General features: G+C 30.8%; 4 protein-coding genes across 8 annotated transcripts; 3 read left to right on the plus strand and 1 right to left on the minus strand.

Moving 5' to 3' along the window:
* The first annotated feature begins 92 nt into the window (after nucleotides 1-92).
* Nucleotides 93-2,343, plus strand: LOC127069905 (dynactin subunit 2). Its single transcript, XM_051007578.1, has 9 exons — nucleotides 93-287; nucleotides 450-521; nucleotides 597-730; nucleotides 824-935; nucleotides 1,008-1,165; nucleotides 1,227-1,473; nucleotides 1,559-1,735; nucleotides 1,810-1,912; nucleotides 2,036-2,343. The coding sequence occupies exons 1-9, from the start codon at nucleotides 252-254 to the stop codon at nucleotides 2,212-2,214; spliced, it is 1,218 nt and encodes a 405-aa protein (XP_050863535.1). The 5' UTR covers nucleotides 93-251; the 3' UTR covers nucleotides 2,215-2,343.
* Nucleotides 2,344-2,459: 116 nt separating this feature from the next.
* Nucleotides 2,460-3,649, minus strand: LOC127069940 (60S ribosomal protein L27). 2 transcript variants are annotated; one of them, XM_051007684.1, is made up of 4 exons: nucleotides 3,534-3,649; nucleotides 2,905-3,136; nucleotides 2,690-2,829; nucleotides 2,460-2,539 (listed from the first exon to the last, which is right to left on the minus strand). In XM_051007684.1, exons 2-4 carry the CDS (start codon nucleotides 3,121-3,123, stop codon nucleotides 2,491-2,493), a joined length of 408 nt encoding a protein of 135 aa, XP_050863641.1. In that variant the 5' UTR covers nucleotides 3,124-3,136; nucleotides 3,534-3,649; the 3' UTR covers nucleotides 2,460-2,490. The 2 variants fall into 2 exon arrangements, with proteins under 2 accessions (XP_050863641.1, XP_050863646.1); XM_051007689.1 differs by lacking the exon at nucleotides 3,534-3,649 and adding an exon at nucleotides 3,352-3,497.
* Nucleotides 3,650-3,800: 151 nt separating this feature from the next.
* On the plus strand, nucleotides 3,801-8,600 carry LOC127072850 (uncharacterized). 2 transcript variants are annotated; one of them, XM_051013788.1, is made up of 5 exons: nucleotides 3,801-4,080; nucleotides 4,188-4,331; nucleotides 4,427-7,443; nucleotides 7,549-7,622; nucleotides 7,724-8,600. In XM_051013788.1, exons 2-5 carry the CDS (start codon nucleotides 4,235-4,237, stop codon nucleotides 7,839-7,841), a joined length of 3,306 nt encoding a protein of 1,101 aa, XP_050869745.1. In that variant the 5' UTR covers nucleotides 3,801-4,080; nucleotides 4,188-4,234; the 3' UTR covers nucleotides 7,842-8,600. The 2 variants fall into 2 exon arrangements, with proteins under 2 accessions (XP_050869745.1, XP_050869656.1); XM_051013699.1 differs by having other exon boundaries at nucleotides 4,221-4,331.
* Nucleotides 8,601-10,502: 1,902 nt separating this feature from the next.
* Nucleotides 10,503-19,777, plus strand: LOC127062637 (lutropin-choriogonadotropic hormone receptor). Of its 3 annotated transcripts, none has more exons than XM_050991270.1 (13): nucleotides 10,503-11,174; nucleotides 13,574-13,645; nucleotides 13,725-13,796; nucleotides 13,864-13,932; nucleotides 14,024-14,167; nucleotides 14,312-14,452; nucleotides 14,675-14,740; nucleotides 14,844-14,987; nucleotides 15,109-15,180; nucleotides 15,260-15,552; nucleotides 16,066-16,245; nucleotides 16,306-16,500; nucleotides 16,612-19,777. In XM_050991270.1, the coding sequence occupies exons 1-13, from the start codon at nucleotides 10,942-10,944 to the stop codon at nucleotides 18,006-18,008; spliced, it is 3,078 nt and encodes a 1,025-aa protein (XP_050847227.1). In that variant the 5' UTR covers nucleotides 10,503-10,941; the 3' UTR covers nucleotides 18,009-19,777. The 3 variants fall into 3 exon arrangements, with proteins under 3 accessions (XP_050847227.1, XP_050847314.1, XP_050847400.1); XM_050991357.1 differs by having other exon boundaries at nucleotides 16,126-16,245; XM_050991443.1 differs by lacking the exons at nucleotides 10,503-11,174; nucleotides 13,574-13,645; nucleotides 13,725-13,796; nucleotides 13,864-13,932 and having other exon boundaries at nucleotides 14,028-14,160.
* Nucleotides 19,778-21,254: the final 1,477 nt, after the last annotated feature.

Raw genomic sequence — 21,254 nt, forward strand, 5'->3', positions numbered from 1 at the left:
TTTCTGACCTAGATGGAGCTTCGGTACAAACGAAAATAGAGGGCAGTGCACAGGATATCCAATCGCACAACACCGAACAAGTGATCTGTACCACGGTCTACGTGTATTCTATCTTTGTCAATCCAATTTCTTACAATTGTCAGACTGCTGTCATTTTACTATATAAGCGCATTTTAATAATAAGTTATATCTATCATTTTCATTAAGTACAGAATCATTTCTGCTGTACAAGCTTTACATAAGTTGTCATAATGGCGGATTCTAAATATTCTGATTTACCTGGAATTGTATGTATTTTCTACATTTTATACTCTTATAGATAGTATTTCTGTAAAGGTCACAAACATATAGTTCAATTGTATTGAACGTTTTATATCAGTCTTACTTTTATTTTCTTGTATAACCTTACTAAGATACATAAATTGGTAATAACTTATGAAATATTACAGGCATATGATCAAGTTGATGTTTATGAAACAACTGATTTACCAGAGTCAGAACAATTTGAAATTTACTCAGAGGTAAAACAGTTTTATTCAATATGACATTGTATAATATACTGTTATATTATGAAAATTAATTTTTTATGTCTCCAGGATGAATCAGATTCCATAGAAAAGTTACATATAAATGCTAGAGAAGCTTTTAGTAAATTTAGGACCAAGACAGTAGGAGATACAAAAGTTGACTTTTCAGATTCTATTTCGCGTAAATCAAGAACAGGTTACAAGTTGGTATTCAACTTAAATACTTTTGTATCTAGATTATTATATGAATATATTATATAATTAAGTATACAATTTTTTATTTTTATTAAATATAGGTTTAGAGATTATGAACTTCCAGGTGAAGATGAAAAAGAAACACCTATTCAAAAATATCAACGCTTACAATGCGAAGTAAAAGAATTGTATGAAGAAATAAATGCATTGAAGGTAGTACAATGTTTCAAATATTTTTTTTGTATTTAATAGTTTTATAACATATGTATTTATTTGCTTGTTTAGGAAAATGCAAAAGAAGAAAATGAAGAAGTTAAATCTGCAATAGATATAATTTCTCAAGTGGAGCAGTTAGGAAAAGAAATAAATGATCTAAAATTAGAGGAATCTCTTGGTTCTGGTCTTATGGAACTACTTTCAGATCCTCAAGGAGCTAGATTAAAGTATATTTTGTGTTTTTAATAAATGATTATATAGCAGTTCCTATATAATTGATTGTTTTAGGCAACTGATATCACAAATAGAAGTATTTAGAAACACTGGCATTTCCAAGTCAGAAACAGAGATAAAACCAGATATCACAGAAACAAAAGAAATATCTCCATCTGGTGTTTTGGAATACAAAATGATGTATCTTCCAGAAAAAGCTAAGATGCAAGAAATTGCAAGAATCGTGCAATTAGAACAAAGATTATGTTGTCTTGAAAGTGTCATTGGTACATCTAATGAAAATTTTTCTGTTTTTTCTCGGGTAAAGATAACATTTTGAAGTAATTTATATCTTTCCATTTCTTATTAATTGTGAAAGTAATTTTATACCATTTTATGCTTTGTAGAATTTAAAATGTCAAGGTATAATGGATGCAGTACAACAACTAAGTGCAAAAGCTGCACTTTTAGATACAAGTCAGCTAGATGCCATCGAAAGTAGATTATCTGCTTTGATTTACAGGATTGATACTATTGCTCAGAAGAAATCTACTTTGACTCCTGATTCAGAATTAAAACAAAAGGTTTCATATAAGTTATTAATGAAGCATAGAAATTAGATAGAATTAAGTAATTAATCACTTTTTCGTTATGACAGATCGAAGAAATGTATAAAATAGTAAAAAAGACAGAAAGTATGTCAGATATTTTACCCCTAACTATAAATCGAATGACATCTTTGAGTACTATACATGAACAAGGTCAGTCCAAATTTTATACTATACAATGAAGTATAAACATATAAAAATATTTATTCTATTACTATTAAATGAAGGATGATATATATTATCTTGTATTATCATAATTATTTTCTTTTTTAATAGCTGCAAACTATAGTAAGGCAATGAAACAGTTTGAAGATCTACAGAAACAAAATACTCAATTTATGGACAGCAATAAATGTTTACTCGCGGGTGTACAAGAAAGTTTTGCATCAAATTTAGAAGTTATAAAAAATAATATAACGTCGCTTTCTGAACGTGTTGCAAAGCTTGACAAGTAATCAATAGCAGCTAATTAATCATTTTATTAAAATTATCAACGTTTTTATATTTATTTATTAAAACTATAAAATAGTAAAAATTGTCAATACTATGTATTAATGTAAAATAAATTATATTCCTTAAATTAATTGTTCAAGCAATTTTAAATGTTACAAATGATCTTGTTTCAAATATTTCAATCAATACTTCAATGAGGAATATCAAAGTTTGAATGTAACAATAAGAAAGAATTGGACACAGTATATATTTTGAATGTAAGTATTTATTTGAAAAGATTAGAATCTCAATTTTTGGAAGAACCACTTATTTTTACCAGATTTGTACCTGTAAAAAAATATAAGAATTATTATTTGTACTGATATATTCTTTAATTTATTTTATATTTTTTATCAAATTATATGAAGTACAGCATTGCAATGAATATTTTTATTAAGCATTTTTTGATCTTAGAATAAAACTGACAAGTTTACATACCTTTCTTCAAATTTAACACGGATTTGGAATCGTGCCTTCTTTCGTTTCATCGGATCTTTAAGATCTTTAGGAGCTACTTTATCTAATTGTAGTTCTGGTACTGTATATCTTGTAGGCATTAAATGATTGTAATTTAAAACCTAAAACAATCATAGCAGTATAAATAAGAAAATATAGAATGACAAGCAAAACCTTTAATATTTTATTCAACTTACTTTTACAAAAGGCTTAATCTTGGAACGTTTGTGTAATTTTCCTTTTCCCATTCTTTTATGGACTTTGCGTGGGTATCTATCGATACCTGCAACCATAGCATGTCCATACTGCTTATCTGTAGTACCATCATCAAAAGTACGCATTACAATAGCTTTTCTTCCAGCATACCGACCACTAAGGACCAGTACAACTTTACCACTTTTCATAATCTTCACCATCTTGAATGGTGTTCTGTAATAAAAATATTCTTTTCAATACAATTTTGCAATTATAAGATACCTTAAAAATTGCTGCATATATTTAGAGGTTATTTTTTGACTAATAATTTTCTTTGGTCACACGACACATTTTTCAAAAAATTTGATAGTTGACATAGTCATACTCTTAAGAATAATAATCTTCTGTTTTTGCATATAACAATTTGAAGAAAAATAAAAGTGACATACGTAGATACAATGCTTTTATAATTGAACCTTCCAATAATTTATAGAGACTGAAATAATGGTCAATTAATTTCTTAAGTTAAAGAAAAATATTTCATAATAAAAATCAAGTCATCAATATTAGTATAATGATTTATAAATAAACGATGTTTTCAGATTCTTTCACACAATAATTATTAACGAACCTTTCTCTTTTCCAGGCCGAAAAAATGGAAAATAGAAACTGCCTCCGTCGAAACCAGGAGGAAAGAGAGAGGTAGATGTGCAACTTGGACTTCTAAATGTACGGTATGTACTTTAGTACAGTAGTACTTTATTATATTCTCATTGGTGCTCGTTCTTCAATGTGGCAGGGCAATCGTCCAATAGAAATAAAGGATGAAATTGTAAATAGATTAAATACATGAGGCAATATTACATTTGTGAAGTCAATATATTCTGTAGAGGTTTTTACTCGACTGACGTCCATGTGTACTGATGTGTAGAGTTTATGCATTTTGCAGTGATTATAATATAACCTGAATCTGGTTTTTCGTACAGCTGTATTATTTACAACTTTTCAATAATTGCATTTAAAATAAAGTAAGCAGTGAAAAAACTAAAGTATACACTTAAATTATGATATTAATGATTTTAAAAACACATATAAATAATATTTTATTTGGTTATAAATTGTGTCATAAGTGCATCACTACTATACACTTGCATTCTAAAATTTGTGACAGTGCTCAGGTAAAATAATAAATAGTTTTGAATGTATAATTAATAGTAATAAATTAAAAGGTGGATATTTTTTAATATAAATTAGATTTTTAATATATGCATCTTTTTTTTGATAGTTTAATTTTTAAGTGAATTTTTAAATTATTTAGACTAAATACGCTAAATGAGTAACGTGAAGAATCTACTTGATGATCAAGATCCTGATTACACAATTCCAATATCTACTAATAAAAATCAAGAAGAAGTTTGTGAAGAAAATGGTAAGATCAAATTTTTAAAAATTTTTATATTATTAATGAATAGACAATTTATATTTGTTATTGATTAAATAACAATTAAATTTGTTATTGATTAGCTCGCACAACAGCAAGAAAAATAACTGCAATTATTGAAAAGGAATTTTCACAAGAAATAGATGCAAAGAGAAATGAAGTCTTACAAATTCAAGAAAGATTACATAAGGCATTGAAGACTCTACATTTATTACGATACGTCATCATTACTGATTTCTATAATCGTAAACAATGTCAAGCCTCTCAGATTCGAGAAACGCAACAAGTTCGTATCCATCCAGCAATTAAACAATTGATTGGAAAAAGTCCTAAACGGCCACATAATGATTTTGCTGTACCATCTACATCCACGGATCCACGATTTTTAAATGGATACTCATATCTTTCGCCTACAAAAACAAAACCAACCGAGCATAATGTTTTAAAGACTGAGAATACAACGGAATCCTCAAAGGAGTGTAACACAAGTATGCAGTTTGAAGACCAAAGTGAAGATGATATTCAACCACCAAAAAAAATTCCACGGTATATACCACCAAAAAGTGGAGTACCAGAACCTGCATGTCCTTCTAGAGGTGTTAGGCATAAAGTAAGAAAACGCATAGTAATTGGTAATATTTCCAAGTGGATTCCACCAGACTGGAGAGAAGATCCTGCCAGTCATAAATGGACAATATATGTACGAGGTAGTAAAGAGGTTTCTAATATTGGAGATTTTGTAAGTAAAGTTAGATTTTTTTTGCATCCAAGTTACAGACCAAATGATGTTGTTGAAGTATCATCTGCTCCATTTCATCTCTCAAGACGAGGTTGGGGTGAATTTCCACTAAGAGTACAGTTACATTTTAAAAATCCAATTAATAAACCAATGGATATTATTCATCATCTCAAATTAGATCGTACATATACTGGCCTTCAAACATTAGGTTCTGAAACTGTAGTTGATGTATGGATTTATACAATGGATCCAAGTGCTCTTATACAAGCTAATAATGAAATTTCTGACAGTTCTACAGAAGAAATAAATTCTTGTACTATTAATGATGACAAAAAATCTGATTCAATGATTGGAACAATACAAAAATCAAGTACTTCAATTGATTCTGCTATAATTACTGTGAAATCTGAAACAAATGATATAGAAGTTCCTAATATAGACAATAAGTTAAATGATATGAAAATACAATTAGATGTATCCGTTGTTAAATCTGAGCCTAATGATGAGGTTACTACACAGTCAGTGTCATTTATGACAGATGATAATACACTTACATCTAGTTGTAATAGTAACATGACACAATTGGAACAGATACAATTTTCTGTTTGTCATGATCATGATTATTTAAATAATTATATATCTAATGAAACTAACTTATTTGTAGAGAATAATATAACTATAGAACATTCACCTGATATTAATCCGATTAAGAAATCCATGAATTCAATGGTAGAACTATCTGGAAATAATACAAATTCAGTAAAGCAATGTTTTAATAACTGGCAATGCACATCTAATACAAATACAGAGAAATCTGCTGAAATTAACGCTAGCATAAATAAGAAACATAATATTGAAAAAGATATAAGTGATGAAAATAAATATACAAAAGTTGGAGCATCGTCATTATGGGTTAAAAATACCAGCAAAGTTTTGTCTTCGTTAGAAAGCATTGATCCCAAGATGGATTTAACAAGAAAGGAAGAGATATGTTCTGAAGAAGTTATCCAAAAAGAACATTTTAGAAGTAATATAAATGAGCCAAATAAAAGTACTTTGTGTCCAATGAATTTTAAATCAAGTTTGTGTCCATTACAAATTTCAATACCTCCTTCGTTTGAACCAGCTGTAGGAAAGCATATGTTAATTTTACAAAATAATAAACGTACTTCAACGGAAGCAAATACTACATGTCCTTCTAAAATGAATATTGTCAAATATGCAAAAAATCATTGCAAAATTGATACAAACAATTGTTTGAGTTATGTTAATTCAAAGACAAGTATACTTATTCCTAGAGGAACTAGTGTCTTGAAAAAACAAACAAAACAAACGGGGCAATCAACTGCAAATAATAAAAACGATAATACATATGCAATATTGGAGATTAAACCATCAAACAGTCTCTTGTTAAATTTGAATTCTGATGTACCAGCATTAAAAATAGTAGACAATGTTTCTAACAATATGAAAAATTCGTATAATACAAACTCTTCACGTTTAGAAACATCATCATTGCAAAAAGATCAAATACTTCCAAAATCAATTAATCATAATGGTAAAATAGCAAAATCACGAATTATTTTGGGTAAAGATAAATTGAAGCTTCACAGTAAAGAAGATTTATATGATAAAGTTCTTAAATCGATAGAAACTGTAAAAATCACAGATATAGAAGGTTTATTACGATTTATTATACGTAGGATACCTATTGTCACTCCATATGCATCCGATCCAGATTACAAACGTTTACATCCTTATGCTTGTGCCACAGAGGAAGAATATTTTAATCATAATATGGGTAAACGTGCAGCTTATGAATGGTGGCGAGCAAAAACAGTACGATCATTTTTACGTAAAAAACTTACTGTGGAAGATAAATTATGGTCAGTGAAAGAGATAATACTTTGGGCAAGATTGTATGGATATACACCAACACGTTCTTGTTTTGGCATAGATGCAACAACAACAACAACGAGTGGAGCAAAAAGATTACCATGTTCAGAGATTTCAGCAACAATGTCAACGTGTACAGAACCAATAGCGTTTCAAAAGTGGCTTCAAACGTCTTATGATATGTCAAAGAATTTAACAACGGATAACGATGATTCTCAAGAGGAAGACATTGACATACTAACTTGTCAAAATCCTGAAAACGATAAAACGATGCAACAAAATTGTATAAAAGTTGACTCTAGTAATGAAATAACATCTGGAACTATATCTCTTGATATGGAAGAGAAATTATTACCATTGCATAATTTTATTTGCGAGACAACTAGAAGCATTGGCATTACGTTAAAACCAGAAGAAATTATTCCTAACGTGTTTCATTGCACTGCAAGTCGTGTCATGATACGGGTAATATTAATTGTTATATTATAATTATCACATAACAAATTTTTTTTTTAATTTTAAGTACATAATATAAGATATATATAAATATATTTTTTTTTATTTCTTCAGGCCATGGAATGCTTTATGGAAGATATTGTCAGAACATCTTTAGCAAAAGCTTGGGAAAAGACTAATGGCAAAGAGTAATAATATTTTACAATTACTATTATCTGATTTAATATAATAATTAACTGTTATAAAATCAGTGACATATGTAATCATCGTAAATTAATTTTATTTACAGATATCCACAAACTTTGTCGTTGGACGATGTTCGTTCCGCCTTAACAAGTCGAGAAGAGTTCGATATTTTTACAAATGAGGGTTTGGGTTCGCGGTATCAACTTACTACAGAGGATTAGTTAATATTGCCATTTGTTCCACATATATACAGTTACAAAAAAAGTGTAAAAAAAAAATAAGAATGTTTATATTTTGAGCATAATCATACATTGAGCAATAATATAGGTGGATATTAAGTATTTTCAGTATTACTAGTACTAATACTAGTACTTACGTTGCAAGAGTACAGAGATTTTTTAGAAAGCAAGGGAATATATATATTATAAATAATTTAATATTTAAACGTTTTGAAATAATGTATCTCTGTGCCACTTTTTTTCCATGTATAAAAAATAATCGTTTTGATTTACCATTGTAAACATTCACATAGGACTTCCATAGTTAAATTATCAATTTGTAAATTGTAGAGTTTTTATATGACGGACACGTAGAAAAAATTACGAAATCTGAACATTCTAGCATTTAATTTTGTTATTTTCATTTTTTACAAATTTTTTTACTTAAAGGATAAATTGATTGGAGATATGTAAATATTATCTATAACAACAAATTTCTATATATCTTATTTTAATTTAATCCTTTATTGTATGTCAATATGACATTTATTATGTTTCGTTTGTCATTCCTTCTTCTTTTTCATTTTTTTTCTACTGAGCAATGATTAAGTAGTCGGTGAAAGTTCGTTGCTAGACACACAACATATTTAAACGAGATGAATCATGCGACGATTTGCATTCGAATAAGCCTACCTTTTTCATTGTTGAGAATAAGAAATCTAAGGGAATAAAATCTAAGATTTAATAAATCATTCTTTTTTATTTCGATTCATAATAATTTCGTTTCGTTTCATATTTAAACTTTGGTATCATATTTTGGTATTTCTAATATTTCATCTTTTTTCCAAATGTGCATGCATTTAATATTGTTGTAAAAATTTATATAATCGCTGACAAGAGCATACTCGCACATAAATATTTCGTTTGTACTTCTTATTCTTTATTGATCTGATTTCTCATAAAAGGGAAAATGAAATCACGGATATTTATACATTTTAATAAAAAATATCTACCTTCGTACTTATAATAACATTATTTTTTTTACATGAATAATATCCTCTAATTATAATTATTTCCATTTTTATAAAACATTATTGAAAAATTCATGATAAAGTTTGAAAAAAAATTTGTAATTATACGTTCTTATGTATGTTATATGCGTATGATCGTTATTAGGATAGTAAAAAGAATGTTGAATAGGTAATAAATTAGAAATAACTTGTAATTAAGATAATTGAAGAGCCATTATGAAGTAAGATTGTAACTAACAATACTCTTATGTGAGGAGTATAGATCGTTTTATCTTCTCACGTCCTTGGTTATGTTGATATAATTCTATTTTATTTTTTAACAATGCAATAGAATTATTTTTACATTATCATAGTTAAAGGTTGTAAAGATTCAAATTATTTTTTTATCGTTAGACATCTACCAACTGAATCTTATTTAAGAGAATATCTGCCACGTAACGTGAGATGAAATTGGAACTTTCTAAAATGTAATATTTTTCCTATTCAATTTCGATCAACTGGCATATTCGAATACGGAGATAATGTAAATATCATGATTTCCTATTAGAAAATTGTCGGAATGTTTTATTGAATATTTAATTTAATTTTTAATTATTGATTGTTAAATCTTTAGGGATGACAGATCGATCATGGTCACGTGACCAAAGAAATACAGAATAATTGGATCGAATGTTTTAAAAACAAATTCAAATACTTATTAATTCTAATAATAAAAAAATTTTGTCATCCGTAGACACCAAAATACAGAGCTAATAAACTTACGAAACACTGTGGAGAGGAAGGATCTGCGCTTATGTATATGAGATCGAAATCGGAAACGGAATCCGAGGTTATGCGTCCGAGATTCCGCGGGATATATAGGGTGAAGACGAACGATCTATGACGTCAGAGATAAACGCGAAGGAACGTGAAATGGTTTCGTCGTATTCTGGAGCTCGAGCTTTCCGAAAGAACACTTTTTTTCTTTTTTACAGGAGTAAAAAAAAAAAAGAAAAAGAAAAGAAAAATGTGAGAGAAAAAATTGTTCATCTTTTCTACGTTAACCTAAAAGTAGATACATCGTTGTTTCATAGTCAGATCGTATCGTTTTTTATAAAGTAGATAAGCTCGAGATAAATGACGGAAAAAACAATAATTAACGATAAAAGTAACAAATATTTTTGTTTTCATCTATATGACATATACACATACTTTCTTATATATATATATATATACTCTTAAATAAAAGACAGCGGGGAAGGGGAAGAAATTCATCCCTTTGAGTATTTTTTTCCTTGACGATAATGAAGAAATAATAATGAATGTACGTGAATGCATATACGAAGGGTTCTCGCGCGCTTCTCAATCTTGAGGCAAGGTTTACGCAGCGAGTAGGGTGAGAGAGAAAGTCGATTGGTCCTAGTTGGAGTTGGCGCGTGCGACGAAAGGGAGAGAGAGAAAAGGATAGAGGAAAGGAAAGAGGGAAGAGAGTGGGGGTCGAAGAAAGGCCAAGCGTTGTGTACAATATATATCGAATGAACGAGAGAGGAAAAATCAGTGTACGAGCATCCCCTCCACCAGGATATTTCGCGCTTGTCGTTCGCCACACCGAGATCCAGTCAGTGAACGTACAACGTCGTGGGTAGATGTACGTATGTACGCGGTGTGAATGATTTGGTGGTTGTTGGTCGTATGTATGTATGTCGACTCTTAGAAAATAATTCGTGTTTTCCCTTCTTTTTTCTTTTTATCAAGAAGGAGCGACAATAATTATTCGACGTTGATTCGTTCAGTTAAATTTGGTCAATTCGTTGTCGTCGTCGTGCGGCCACAGACATTTCTTTTGGAAGGTTACTTGGTTATATTTCGAGCGGAGAAACGCGAGGCGGAATATTCGTGCGTGCTCGGAATTCGTTTCCCTTGGCCCGCAGGCGGCGACGGCGACGGAGTACGTGCGAGTTGTGTGGCCAATATCGAGGATAAAAAGGAAAAGAAGAAACGAGGAAAGAGAAAAGAAACGGAAGAAAGGGAGGAAGAAGAAGAAAAAAGAGAAGAGAGGGTTGCCACGATAAAACGTTGCCAGTTTGATCGGCATGCGCCTGCATTTTACTTACGGCACGATGATCGTCTTGGCGATGATGTTGTCCTGTCGTACCTCTTACGCTCAGGACGAAATTATCCTTCGAAGTCTCACTGCGATGGAGACTTGTAATGTCACAGCCGATGGACGAGGATTCATATGTCGCGGACCAGATTTTTTATCAGCTTTAAAGAGCCGGTCCTTCGAAAGCATCGTTCTTCGATCGCCGGCTAATATCACTAAACTGCAAGTATCATAAATAAGAAGGATGCACTTTTCATTGCATCCAATTAGAGGACGAAAGTCACGCGTCAGCTGTCACGTTCTGTCTTGTCATTTTTACTATCGTCGCGTTAGTATAGTAGCAGTAGTAATAACAGCAGTAGTAGTATAGTAATAATGTAGTAGAGTAATAGTAGAATAGTGTAGTATAGTAGTAGTTTAGTAATGTAGTGTCGCCCTTCGAAGCGCGTCTTGAAGTATGCTCGTATTTTCTCTCTCTCTCTTTCTTTCTTTTTTTGGTTTCTTTCTCGAAGACGCGGATACACGACGCCGAAAGGAATGCAATCTCTCGTAATTTCATTTTTCAAGCGAAACAAGTCGAACAATTCTAGACGTGTCGTTGTCTATATCTAATCTATTTGTAATTCGAACAAATTAATTTTCTTGTTTTGTTTTATTTTCTTTTTTTTTTCTTTTGATACCACGTCAAACTACTTATTGAATCGAAGAGCACGATGAAAATATTTAGTTATTTTCTAACGATTTAGAGAGACAAATCGTTCGAAAAACATTAATCATACTCGAGGACAATTTCAAATATTGCGCGCTTAGGAATTAAATGGCGAAGTAAATTTAAGGAAATCAGAGTAATAAAATTAGCATTTTTATATAATATTTTTCATTCATAAATGGTATTGTATTTTTTAAAGAAAATATACATATTCATTCATTATTACTACTTTATAATATATGAAGTTCACATTGTGCGTTGTGAAATAATTTGAGTCACGACATTGTCATATTATATTCGTAATGTTTTTGCGAATAACTTTTTTTTTTCTTTTTTACGATCAAGCTATTAAGAGTTTCTCCGAAAGAAATCTAGAACTTATGACTGTCGAAACTTAAATTTCTACCAGTCAGTATTTTAGGAGTGTCGAAACTGTTACTCTTTATGTTGCTCGCGTTGTACGAATTATGGAACTGAACGAAAGTATGCTTGGAATGAGAGAACGTTCGTGCGAGTAGACATGTATACGATTCTGACAATGAACGATGAGAAGAGAACGATGGAATTGGTTTATTCGAAATTCACTCTCTACTATAAAATTAGTATGTTGCTACATTTAAATTCTCATCTAATCGAAAATCTTAATTTCAACATATAATTCTATTTTGATGTCAGACTAAGCGAATGAGTTGTTTCGTCTAGGATCTAATGTCAATAAATACTAAGTCATCGATCACTATGAAACTGTTGTGTCGAGTAAAGTTTCTACATATATATATATATATATTTTCTCAAATATCTCTCTCTGCAAAACTTTAAATATTTGATTATCTGCAAGAGAAGAGGCGCACGCACTGATCAAACTTTTTCTTAGATATGTTTTCGCTTAGAGAAAACCAGTCGAAGAAAATGATTCATGCGAGACCGATGTCGGTCGATCGGTGAGAAATATTTCAGCGCGAGGTCACGGCCGTACTTGACGAGTGTGACACTTCAACGTAACCTACCTATACCTGCTCACGTTTCTTTCATTCTGCGCACACTAATTAATTCCAATGATGCTACAATCTTAATGATTCCTTTCTTTCTTCTCGAAATAATTCTTTTTAAATTTTACGAGAGAAAGAAAGAAAGGGAGAGAGAGGGAGAGGACAAATTTAGGAACTACTTGATTCGCGTAGTACTTACGTAGACAAAAATCTAAAATAATATACGATTTGAATTTGTTACATTTTTAAAAATATTTTTTTAACTTTAACGAGAAAGAAAAATAGGTAAATAGATAGATAAATAGATAGATAGATAGATAAATAGATAGAGAGAGAGAGAGAAAGAGAGAAAATAAATTTTAAGACTCCATTTAACTCATGTAACAAATAGACAAAAATTCGGATTAATATACAGCTTGAATTTTATTTGTTAAAAAAAATATATATCAAAAAATATATAAAGAATGGTGTTAATACACATAGATACATACACACAAAGTTATATACTATTAAGCTTACTTTATTATATTCTTTTCTTTTCTCTTCTTCTTTTTTCCAAAGTTATCTCTCAAGCGCGAGCGACAATTCTGCGAGCACTCTGCAGATTTAGATTCCAGCAATATTACGGGCTCTAACAGAAAGGTTGCTTGGCTTAGAATTATTTATATCGTTCTGATATCCGCATAACTTTTAGATGTTAGAAATATGGATACCTTTTGTATGCTCGATTAGATTATATAAATATTTAGAGATGGTAATAATTTTCTAAATTGATAAAGAAGCCATTATTTCGCGCGTTTATTTGAAATAAATTGATATTAAAAGGAAACATATTATATATATACACGATTATTAATAAATACTAGATTATTATAAATAAAATTTTATAATATTTATATATATATGTTTTCAACTTATTTCAGTGATTTGACAAACAACAATATAACGCGTGTTTCGGCGCACGTTTTTCATCAACTTTCTAATCTTGAATTTTTGTGAGTAGATATACATATATTCTTAATCAATAAAATGTTCTCTTATTAATATAACTAATTATTTGTACAATTTTTCAAGGTCGTTACGACGTAATCACCTATATACAATTCATGAAGATGCATTTGAAAATTTGACGAGTCTTCGAGTATTGTGAGTACCTAAATTTTGTCGGCATCACACTTAGATTTTGTTTGTTATTAATATTAATATTTTTCAGGGAACTCGATGACAATTATTTAACAGAAATTCCGATTGCTCTTATAAAACTTGACGCACTCGAAGATCTGTAAGTTCTTCTTTTTTTACAATCCATGTTCTGAATATCACTTCGTATTACTTACATAATCAAAAATAGTTTTTATTCTAATTTCTCACAGATCCATTTCTAACAACAAAATACAACAACTCGACGGATATATATTTCAAAGTATTGACAGTCTGATATCACTCGATTTACGTGGAAATCCGATTAAACAGATAAACGATAATACTTTTCAAAATCTTCATAAACTTCGTAAGTTGTAAGTACATGTATTTTTTCGCGAAATGAACATTATCAATGTTTTTCTGTGAATTTTATTTGATCGTATATAAGGAAGATTTTGAATAATTTAAAAACAAATGTTATATTGATACTGGTGTATGACGAAAAAAATATATTACAGAATACTGTCTGATGTAAAAGAAATGAGAGTTTTTCCCAATCTCAATGGAACGAGTTCTTTAGAGGTGTTGAAATTAGATCGTGCACGGCTTAAAGCAATTCCACCAGATCTTTGCGTTCAATGTCCAAAATTGAAAAGTTTGTAAGTTTTTCTATGATGGCAGCATGCATTTAATTAAAAACGCGTGAACAATTTCTTAACGAAAATAGTTTCGATCTCTTTTTGCAAATGTGTTTGTATCGAAATTGAAATTGATTACTCTTACTAGACGGCTTGCGAAATGTAGGTCTCTCTGTTCATCTTATTGCATAATGACATAAGAGGAGTCTAGCCACACGCACATGTAATATATTTTCATTTCAGTGATGTGAAATCGAATTATTTAACAAAAATTCCAAATTTAAGAAATTGCCATAATCTTCGCGTCTTGTAAGTATGTGAGTTATATTGCGTTTAAAATTTTTACGTATTGTATACTTATTATTTATCGTTAATTTTATTTTATACAATATATATCTTAATCTTGTTTTAGAGATTTGGCAAACAATGCGATCTCGTCGATATCCGATGCACCTTTTAAAACTTTGAACATGTTACATGATCTTCTATTAGCAAATAATAATTTAAAAACAATTTCGAGAGATGCATTTTCTGGATTATCAAAACTTCAAGTTTTGTAAGTTATGTTCTCTTCGATGGTTTCAATATATTATAAATACATGATTAAAATACACATAAATAGGAATGTCAATGTTGATAAATACCGTTGACACGTTTCATGTATAGTTCTCTTTTAGGGATTTAGAAAGTAATTACATAGATTACATTGATCCTGGTGCGTTTACAGAGACGAAACATTTGGAGGATCTGTAAGTATAAAGAAAATATAAAATTTCAAATACGTTTCTAATATTAGGCTGCTATATAAATTTTCCTCGATTTTTTTAGAAATCTTGGAAACAACGTGTTCCCAACTTTGCCAGTTAATGGACTTGCAGGCTTGTTACATTTGAAAACTTTTAATAATCCAGCGTTAAGACAATTCCCGTCACCTGATAAATTTCCACGCGTGCAAACCATGGTTCTTTCGTACGCTTATCACTGCTGTTCATTTCTATCAATCGAGATAGAAGACACCGTGACAAAATCATCATTACAAGAATCTATTTTATTCCCTACGGATAATGAATTCGACATGACCTTGTGGAACTCCAGTTTCGGCGATGTTTGGCCTCATCTAAGTAAGTCATTAATATTATTTTTACTTTGTATTTGTGTAATATGTGAATGAAACAAGAGTATGCTATGTTGAGAGAAAGATATTTGTAAGAATTTCATTTTATTTATATTGTTTATATATATGTATATATATATGCACATTATTTATATATGCTTACGTGAAATCATTCGCGCGCCTGTATTGTCATATCTCTAATGGAAATAAGAACAGAGTTTATTACATGTTATAATTCACAGCCAACTGAATTATTAAGGTTGCATCTTGCATGATATAAAATAAAACATGATAAAGGTAAGCTGCTTAGTACATAACTTGTCAGGAATGTCAAACTAACAGCAAACTAATATGAAATTCATAATTAATACAATTAACATTTTTGATACATACATTTCACAGCTCTTGTTACACTTTGTGTACACTTGTGTGCGGTACAAGAAAAACCTCATTCAAGAAGTCTTGCATGCGTTAAATTGACAAGCAGTTAAATCAGTACTATAGCGATTATACTTTTTAGATAATTTGAGCGATAAGTTTGGGTCGCAACTAAACGAACTTTGGGATAACTTTGGTCCAGATTTTACATATTCCGGCAACGTACCACCCTACAGCGAGGACTACATTGAGGAACAAATTGGGCAGAATGCAGCACCGGGACAAACAGTGCCTTCTCATGTTCAATGCTTACCACAGCCTGGTTAGTATTTTATCACATTCCTATCGTGAGATATGACTTTAATTTACAACGATCTTTCAGGTCCATTTTTGCCATGTCAAGATCTGTTCGATTGGTGGACGTTACGATGCGGAGTCTGGATAGTTTTTCTACTTGCTATGCTTGGAAATGGAACTGTAGTATTCGTGTTAATATTTTCGAGAAGCAAGATGGATGTACCTCGATTTTTAGTATGCAATTTAGCTGCAGCTGATTTTTTTATGGGTGTTTATTTAGGTGAGCTCGTCAACAAAACATTTCCTCGATTTTCATAACAATGATAATAAATAATTAAAAAGTCAGAGAGTGGGGGAAAGTATTTGGTTTATAGAAAAAAAAATGTTATAGGTTTATTGGCTGTGCTTGATGCATCTACTCTAGGAGAATTCAAAATGTATGCCATACCTTGGCAAATGTCGGCAGGATGTCAATTAGCAGGATTTCTTGGTGTCCTGAGTTCCGAATTAAGCGTCTATACGCTAGCTGTGATCACCTTAGAAAGAAATTATGCAATAACCCATGCGATGCATCTCAATAAAAGACTTTCGTTAAAGCATGCCGTTTATATCATGACGATTGGCTGGGGATTTGCTACATCGATGGCTACTCTACCGCTTTTCGGTATTTCCGATTACAGGAAGTTTGCGATATGTTTACCATTTGAGACTAGTGGCACTGCAGCCTTAGTTTACGTAGTCTTTCTAATGCTCATCAATGGAGTAGCATTTTTAATTTTAATGGGCTGTTATCTTAAAATGTACTGTGCAATACGTGGCTCGCAAGCTTGGAATTCGAACGACTCTCGTATCGCAAAACGAATGGCACTTCTTGTGTTCACAGACTTTTTATGTTGGTCACCGATAGCATTCTTCTCGCTTACCGCAGCTTTCGGACTACAATTAGTATCCTTAGAGCAAGCAAAGGTATTTGCAGTTTTCGTGTTACCATTGAATTCCTGTTGCAATCCTTTTCTCTATGCTATTCTTACGAAGCAATTCAAAAAGGATTGCATTTTAATATGCAAAGCTATTGAAGAGTCTCGCGTGACAAGAGGAATCGGCAGATGTCGGCATAGTTCGAATTTCAGTAATCGTCAAACACCAGCAAATACAAATAGTCTGGTAGACAGATCTTCTAAGGAGCACCAAGCACCATGCGTCTGCACTTCGAAACTCTTGGAAACGAGCCAGTGCCCCAGTTACCGGTGGTGGGGAGCTAGATTTCTTTGGCCTTGCGCGGCCGATCAAAGACAACGTTATACACGTAACGATCACTACGCTTACCAAATCGCCGAAATTCAACAGAAACAGCATAAACGTGCTTCGTCCGTTTCCTCTAGCGAGAATTTCTCTTCATCTCGTTCGGATTCCTGGAGACAAACGCATCATTGTGGTATACCGTTGAGATTATTGGATCCCAAACGAAGAACATCGTCTTGGTTGGTCACTAGGAAACCATCGCAAGATTCCAACCTTAGTTCATCCCGTAATGACTCGTCAGGTTCAGCAGCTACTGCCAGCACCAGTACGTGGCGTATGTCAAGATCAACAGCCTCCTTAGAAATCAGTGCACGTAATACTCCAAGACCTATTAGGCCTAAGCCACGACTGACACGACAACTTGCGATTCAAGAACCCGAACCACCTGCGTCACCGTGTAGATTAGCTGTACGTTTGTTGGCTACTATCCCTTCGGCTGCTGAGATGAGCGAACAGCAAGATGAAGAAAGTGCCGTACCTAAATAGAGACAAATTAAAGAAGGAACGATGCGAGACACGTTTCAGTATTAAGAATAAATAACGAGATACCTGCCATGTTTTTTATCCGAATTCATGAAATAGCGTACGATGCGTTTTTGATTTCTACAGGAATCGACGTTATCGCTGAGATTATTTGAAAATAGTTAGGGATAGGATAAAGATCTGATATGCATGATGCTACAGATTACGTATAGGCGCGAGAAGAAGAGATATGATTTTATTGAATTTATTGCCTTTATCCTATCCCCAAATATTAGTATAAGCAAGCGTTGATATACTATTACTTAAATAATATAGCCCTTGTCAAATAATTCTAACGATGACTAGTTCAGTCAAATACCGTTTAATATGCTAACGGAGCAGACTGTAAAACCAATGTAGTTCCAGTGCTCCTCGCGGGCATTTGTTATATAAAATATTTGTTATATAAATGATTTAAAATGTTAAGAAACAAAAAACGAATTTATATCAATGGCAATTATTCATGTTGTTAGTATTTTCATATTACAAGACTGATAGCAGTTTATTTACTACATAATATCAAGAGAAGCATTCCAACATGTGCGAGCGCTAATAATTATTAACGCAGTCTGGGTATGATATAATAATTTTTATCAACTTGCAAATAATGCATTTCTTAATCATATATAACGAAGCATTTATTCCATTCGTTCCATTTATTTTGTTTAAACAATTTCTTAGAGACATTAGAGCAATAATGATTAAAGTTTTATTTATTTAATTTAACAACCCAGACTGTGTATTTTTTTAACGAAATACCACAATAAAGACGTTGATATCACATTTAATAAAAATGTATGTTCTGTTGCTTCTTTTCGATACGATGCATTATAAAAAACGTCTTATATCTAATAATATATTTATAATATATTTATAAAAATTCATTGAAAAACAAAAATGAATAAAATATGAATGAAGTTACTGTATTACGCATATACGTTCATATTGTTGTAAGTGTATTTTTCAATCAACTACAACGATGAAGTCATGTACGGGATGTTAGGAAAAACACGGAAATATATAAATAAATGTTGTGTATGTAATATCATTCATCTATCTTACGCGCTCTTGTCAATTAATTTCCTTCAGTATTAAAGCTTATGATGAATGAATATTATATATGATTTAAAGACTAACGAAATGTTAGTTATACGCTGAATAAAGTTATGATAAAAGGAAGCATGTCATGTAACGACAGTCGATAATTAATTGCAATGATGAAAGTGGATAAACTATTTCTATTAATGAAGAAATAAACAATTTTATTCTTACGTATGGAGATTGAAATGTTTAAGAAATTAATATTCATTGTATAACAAGATCCTGAGATCAAAATAGCAAATTCGAAATTAAGTTATATTCTAGTCACATAGTTACTAGATACCGTATGTACATATAATAATAAAAACAGATTTTTCTTCTTTTTTTTTTCATTATTCCACTAATATATAATAGTAGCTATGACAAATTCCATCCTGCACATGACATAGTTAATAGTTTTATTTAACGAAAACAAATACGTGTTCACAATACATTTGGAGGCTGCCATTCTTTTTAGGAATAATAATGAATTCACTAATAAACATGTTTTATTAATAGTATAGAAAACAAAATGGGTGATAAGAATTTCGTACTATGATAGTATTGTAAGAATACCATTAACATTTATAAGGTGCCAATAAATTTATCTTCTACATAAAGTGTAGAAAAATATAGATCGATAACGAAAGTAATTAACGCTTTTCTTGTTTCATAAAAGAATGAAATCCTCTCCGTTTCTTCCTTTTATATATTCATTAAATAATTCCTTTTTAAATACTCGTACAGATCGTTCGAAAGTTCATTTAAAATTATAGATCATTTATAGATCACAATTTTGACTTTTTTGTTTTCTAGCTTAATAACTTTTAATAACTCTAGTAATCACGAATACGAACTATATTCTTTTTAAATAATTATATTAATATAACTACGGATAAAATGTTTGCAATACTCTCAAAACATTTCAAACATGAATTAAATATACAGATGATCGATTATGCGCAAACATTATGCGTCAAATTCGTGATGAATTTAGATATAGATGGTTTATTCCAAGCGTTATCATTTTTATCCGGATTGTCTAACATATATCGGAATGTCAGAGGTATATAAATCTATATGACGGAACAATGCGGTACCTTATCTTGAAAAATGTTAGGTTTCTTAGTGCGACCTACGTGCATTGTATACATCTTGTATAGGGTGTGACAACGTGTGAAATATATAATCTGTGTTAAGCCGATGAACTGGCGTCTGGGGTCAACCATATATGATGGCTACTATAACTACTAAAATTATTATCACGTTAGATTTTTTGTCGTCTACCAAGAAGAATCTAGCATGAAGAATCCATTCAGTTATAATATATATTATATTTTATGTACACACACACACACACACACACACACACACATACAGAGTTAATCACACAAGCATCATATTTGAAAGACATTGATACAATCAAAGAAATCGTATATCCTAATGAATTAACCATTATTAATTTGTTACCTCGAGATAATGTAAATGATAGAACAATTATAGACGAAATGTCATGAAATTTATCTTATATTTTTTAGTAACAGCTGCTATTTCTTCAACCTTCGGACCACTAGTAAAAATATATTTTACCGAGTACTTCGTTCAAGGTCTCATTTTGTGGATTATCTCTATTTTTTCCCTTTCAAAAGACAAGTGAAAAGGATCAAATAAAGTCTCTAGTCTCTCGCGTATCTTTTCTTTTTTATATCATGAAAAATGTGCTTATATGTTTCATCACCTTTGGTTAAAAAATCATGATTCAATTTATGCTGTTATTGTTTAGTCGTATACCTTCGACCTAATAAATAAAATATTCCTTCTTTTTGTAGCAAAAAATGTACGTTGTCCGATATTAACGAGATGAAAGGAAAGTATCTCTCCATCTCTGCAGAGAAACCACACCCCCGAAAGCAATAGAAAAATAATAATGATAAATATTGATAAAAAGTTCGCATTGCAATTTGATATTTTTTATAATTATTAAAAAGAAGCAAATGCAAACATTGATTCAATAATATCAAAGAATGAAAGATGCAATAAAAAAATAAAGACAATTTTTTTCATTAAATGTATTGTTAACAATGAGGCATTTAAATAATAATTTAGCTAGTTAAAACATAGAAACTGGAT

This window comes from Vespula vulgaris, chromosome 1 (genome assembly GCF_905475345.1).
Source record: "Vespula vulgaris chromosome 1, iyVesVulg1.1, whole genome shotgun sequence".
NCBI lineage: Eukaryota > Metazoa > Arthropoda > Insecta > Hymenoptera > Vespidae > Vespula > Vespula vulgaris.

Bases quoted from the DNA above. Each gene is read 5' to 3' on its own strand.
- LOC127062637 (XM_050991270.1), top strand. From the start codon at position 10,942: ATGCGCCTGCATTTTACTTACGGCACGATGATCGTCTTGGCGATGATG. The intron at 14,168-14,311 runs GTAAGTACATGT...AATATATTACAG, and splicing joins CTTCATAAACTTCGTAAGTT to AATACTGTCTGATGTAAAAG. The intron at 14,988-15,108 runs GTAAGTTATGTT...GTTCTCTTTTAG, and splicing joins TTATCAAAACTTCAAGTTTT to GGATTTAGAAAGTAATTACA.
- LOC127069905 (XM_051007578.1), top strand. From the start codon at position 252: ATGGCGGATTCTAAATATTCTGATTTACCTGGAATT. The intron at 288-449 runs GTATGTATTTTC...GAAATATTACAG, and splicing joins ATTCTGATTTACCTGGAATT to GCATATGATCAAGTTGATGT. The intron at 731-823 runs GTTGGTATTCAA...TATTAAATATAG, and splicing joins AAATCAAGAACAGGTTACAA to GTTTAGAGATTATGAACTTC.
- LOC127072850 (XM_051013788.1), top strand. From the start codon at position 4,235: ATGAGTAACGTGAAGAATCTACTTGATGATCAAGATCCTGATTACACA. The intron at 4,332-4,426 runs GTAAGATCAAAT...GTTATTGATTAG, and splicing joins AGAAGTTTGTGAAGAAAATG to CTCGCACAACAGCAAGAAAA. The intron at 7,623-7,723 runs GTAATAATATTT...TTTTATTTACAG, and splicing joins GAAAAGACTAATGGCAAAGA to ATATCCACAAACTTTGTCGT.
- LOC127069940 (XM_051007684.1), bottom strand. From the start codon at position 3,123: ATGGTGAAGATTATGAAAAGTGGTAAAGTTGTACTGGTCCTTAGTGGT. The intron at 2,830-2,904 runs GTAAGTTGAATA...TGATTGTTTTAG, and splicing joins AGATTAAGCCTTTTGTAAAA to GTTTTAAATTACAATCATTT. The intron at 2,540-2,689 runs GTATGTAAACTT...ATTTTTTTACAG, and splicing joins CGTGTTAAATTTGAAGAAAG to GTACAAATCTGGTAAAAATA.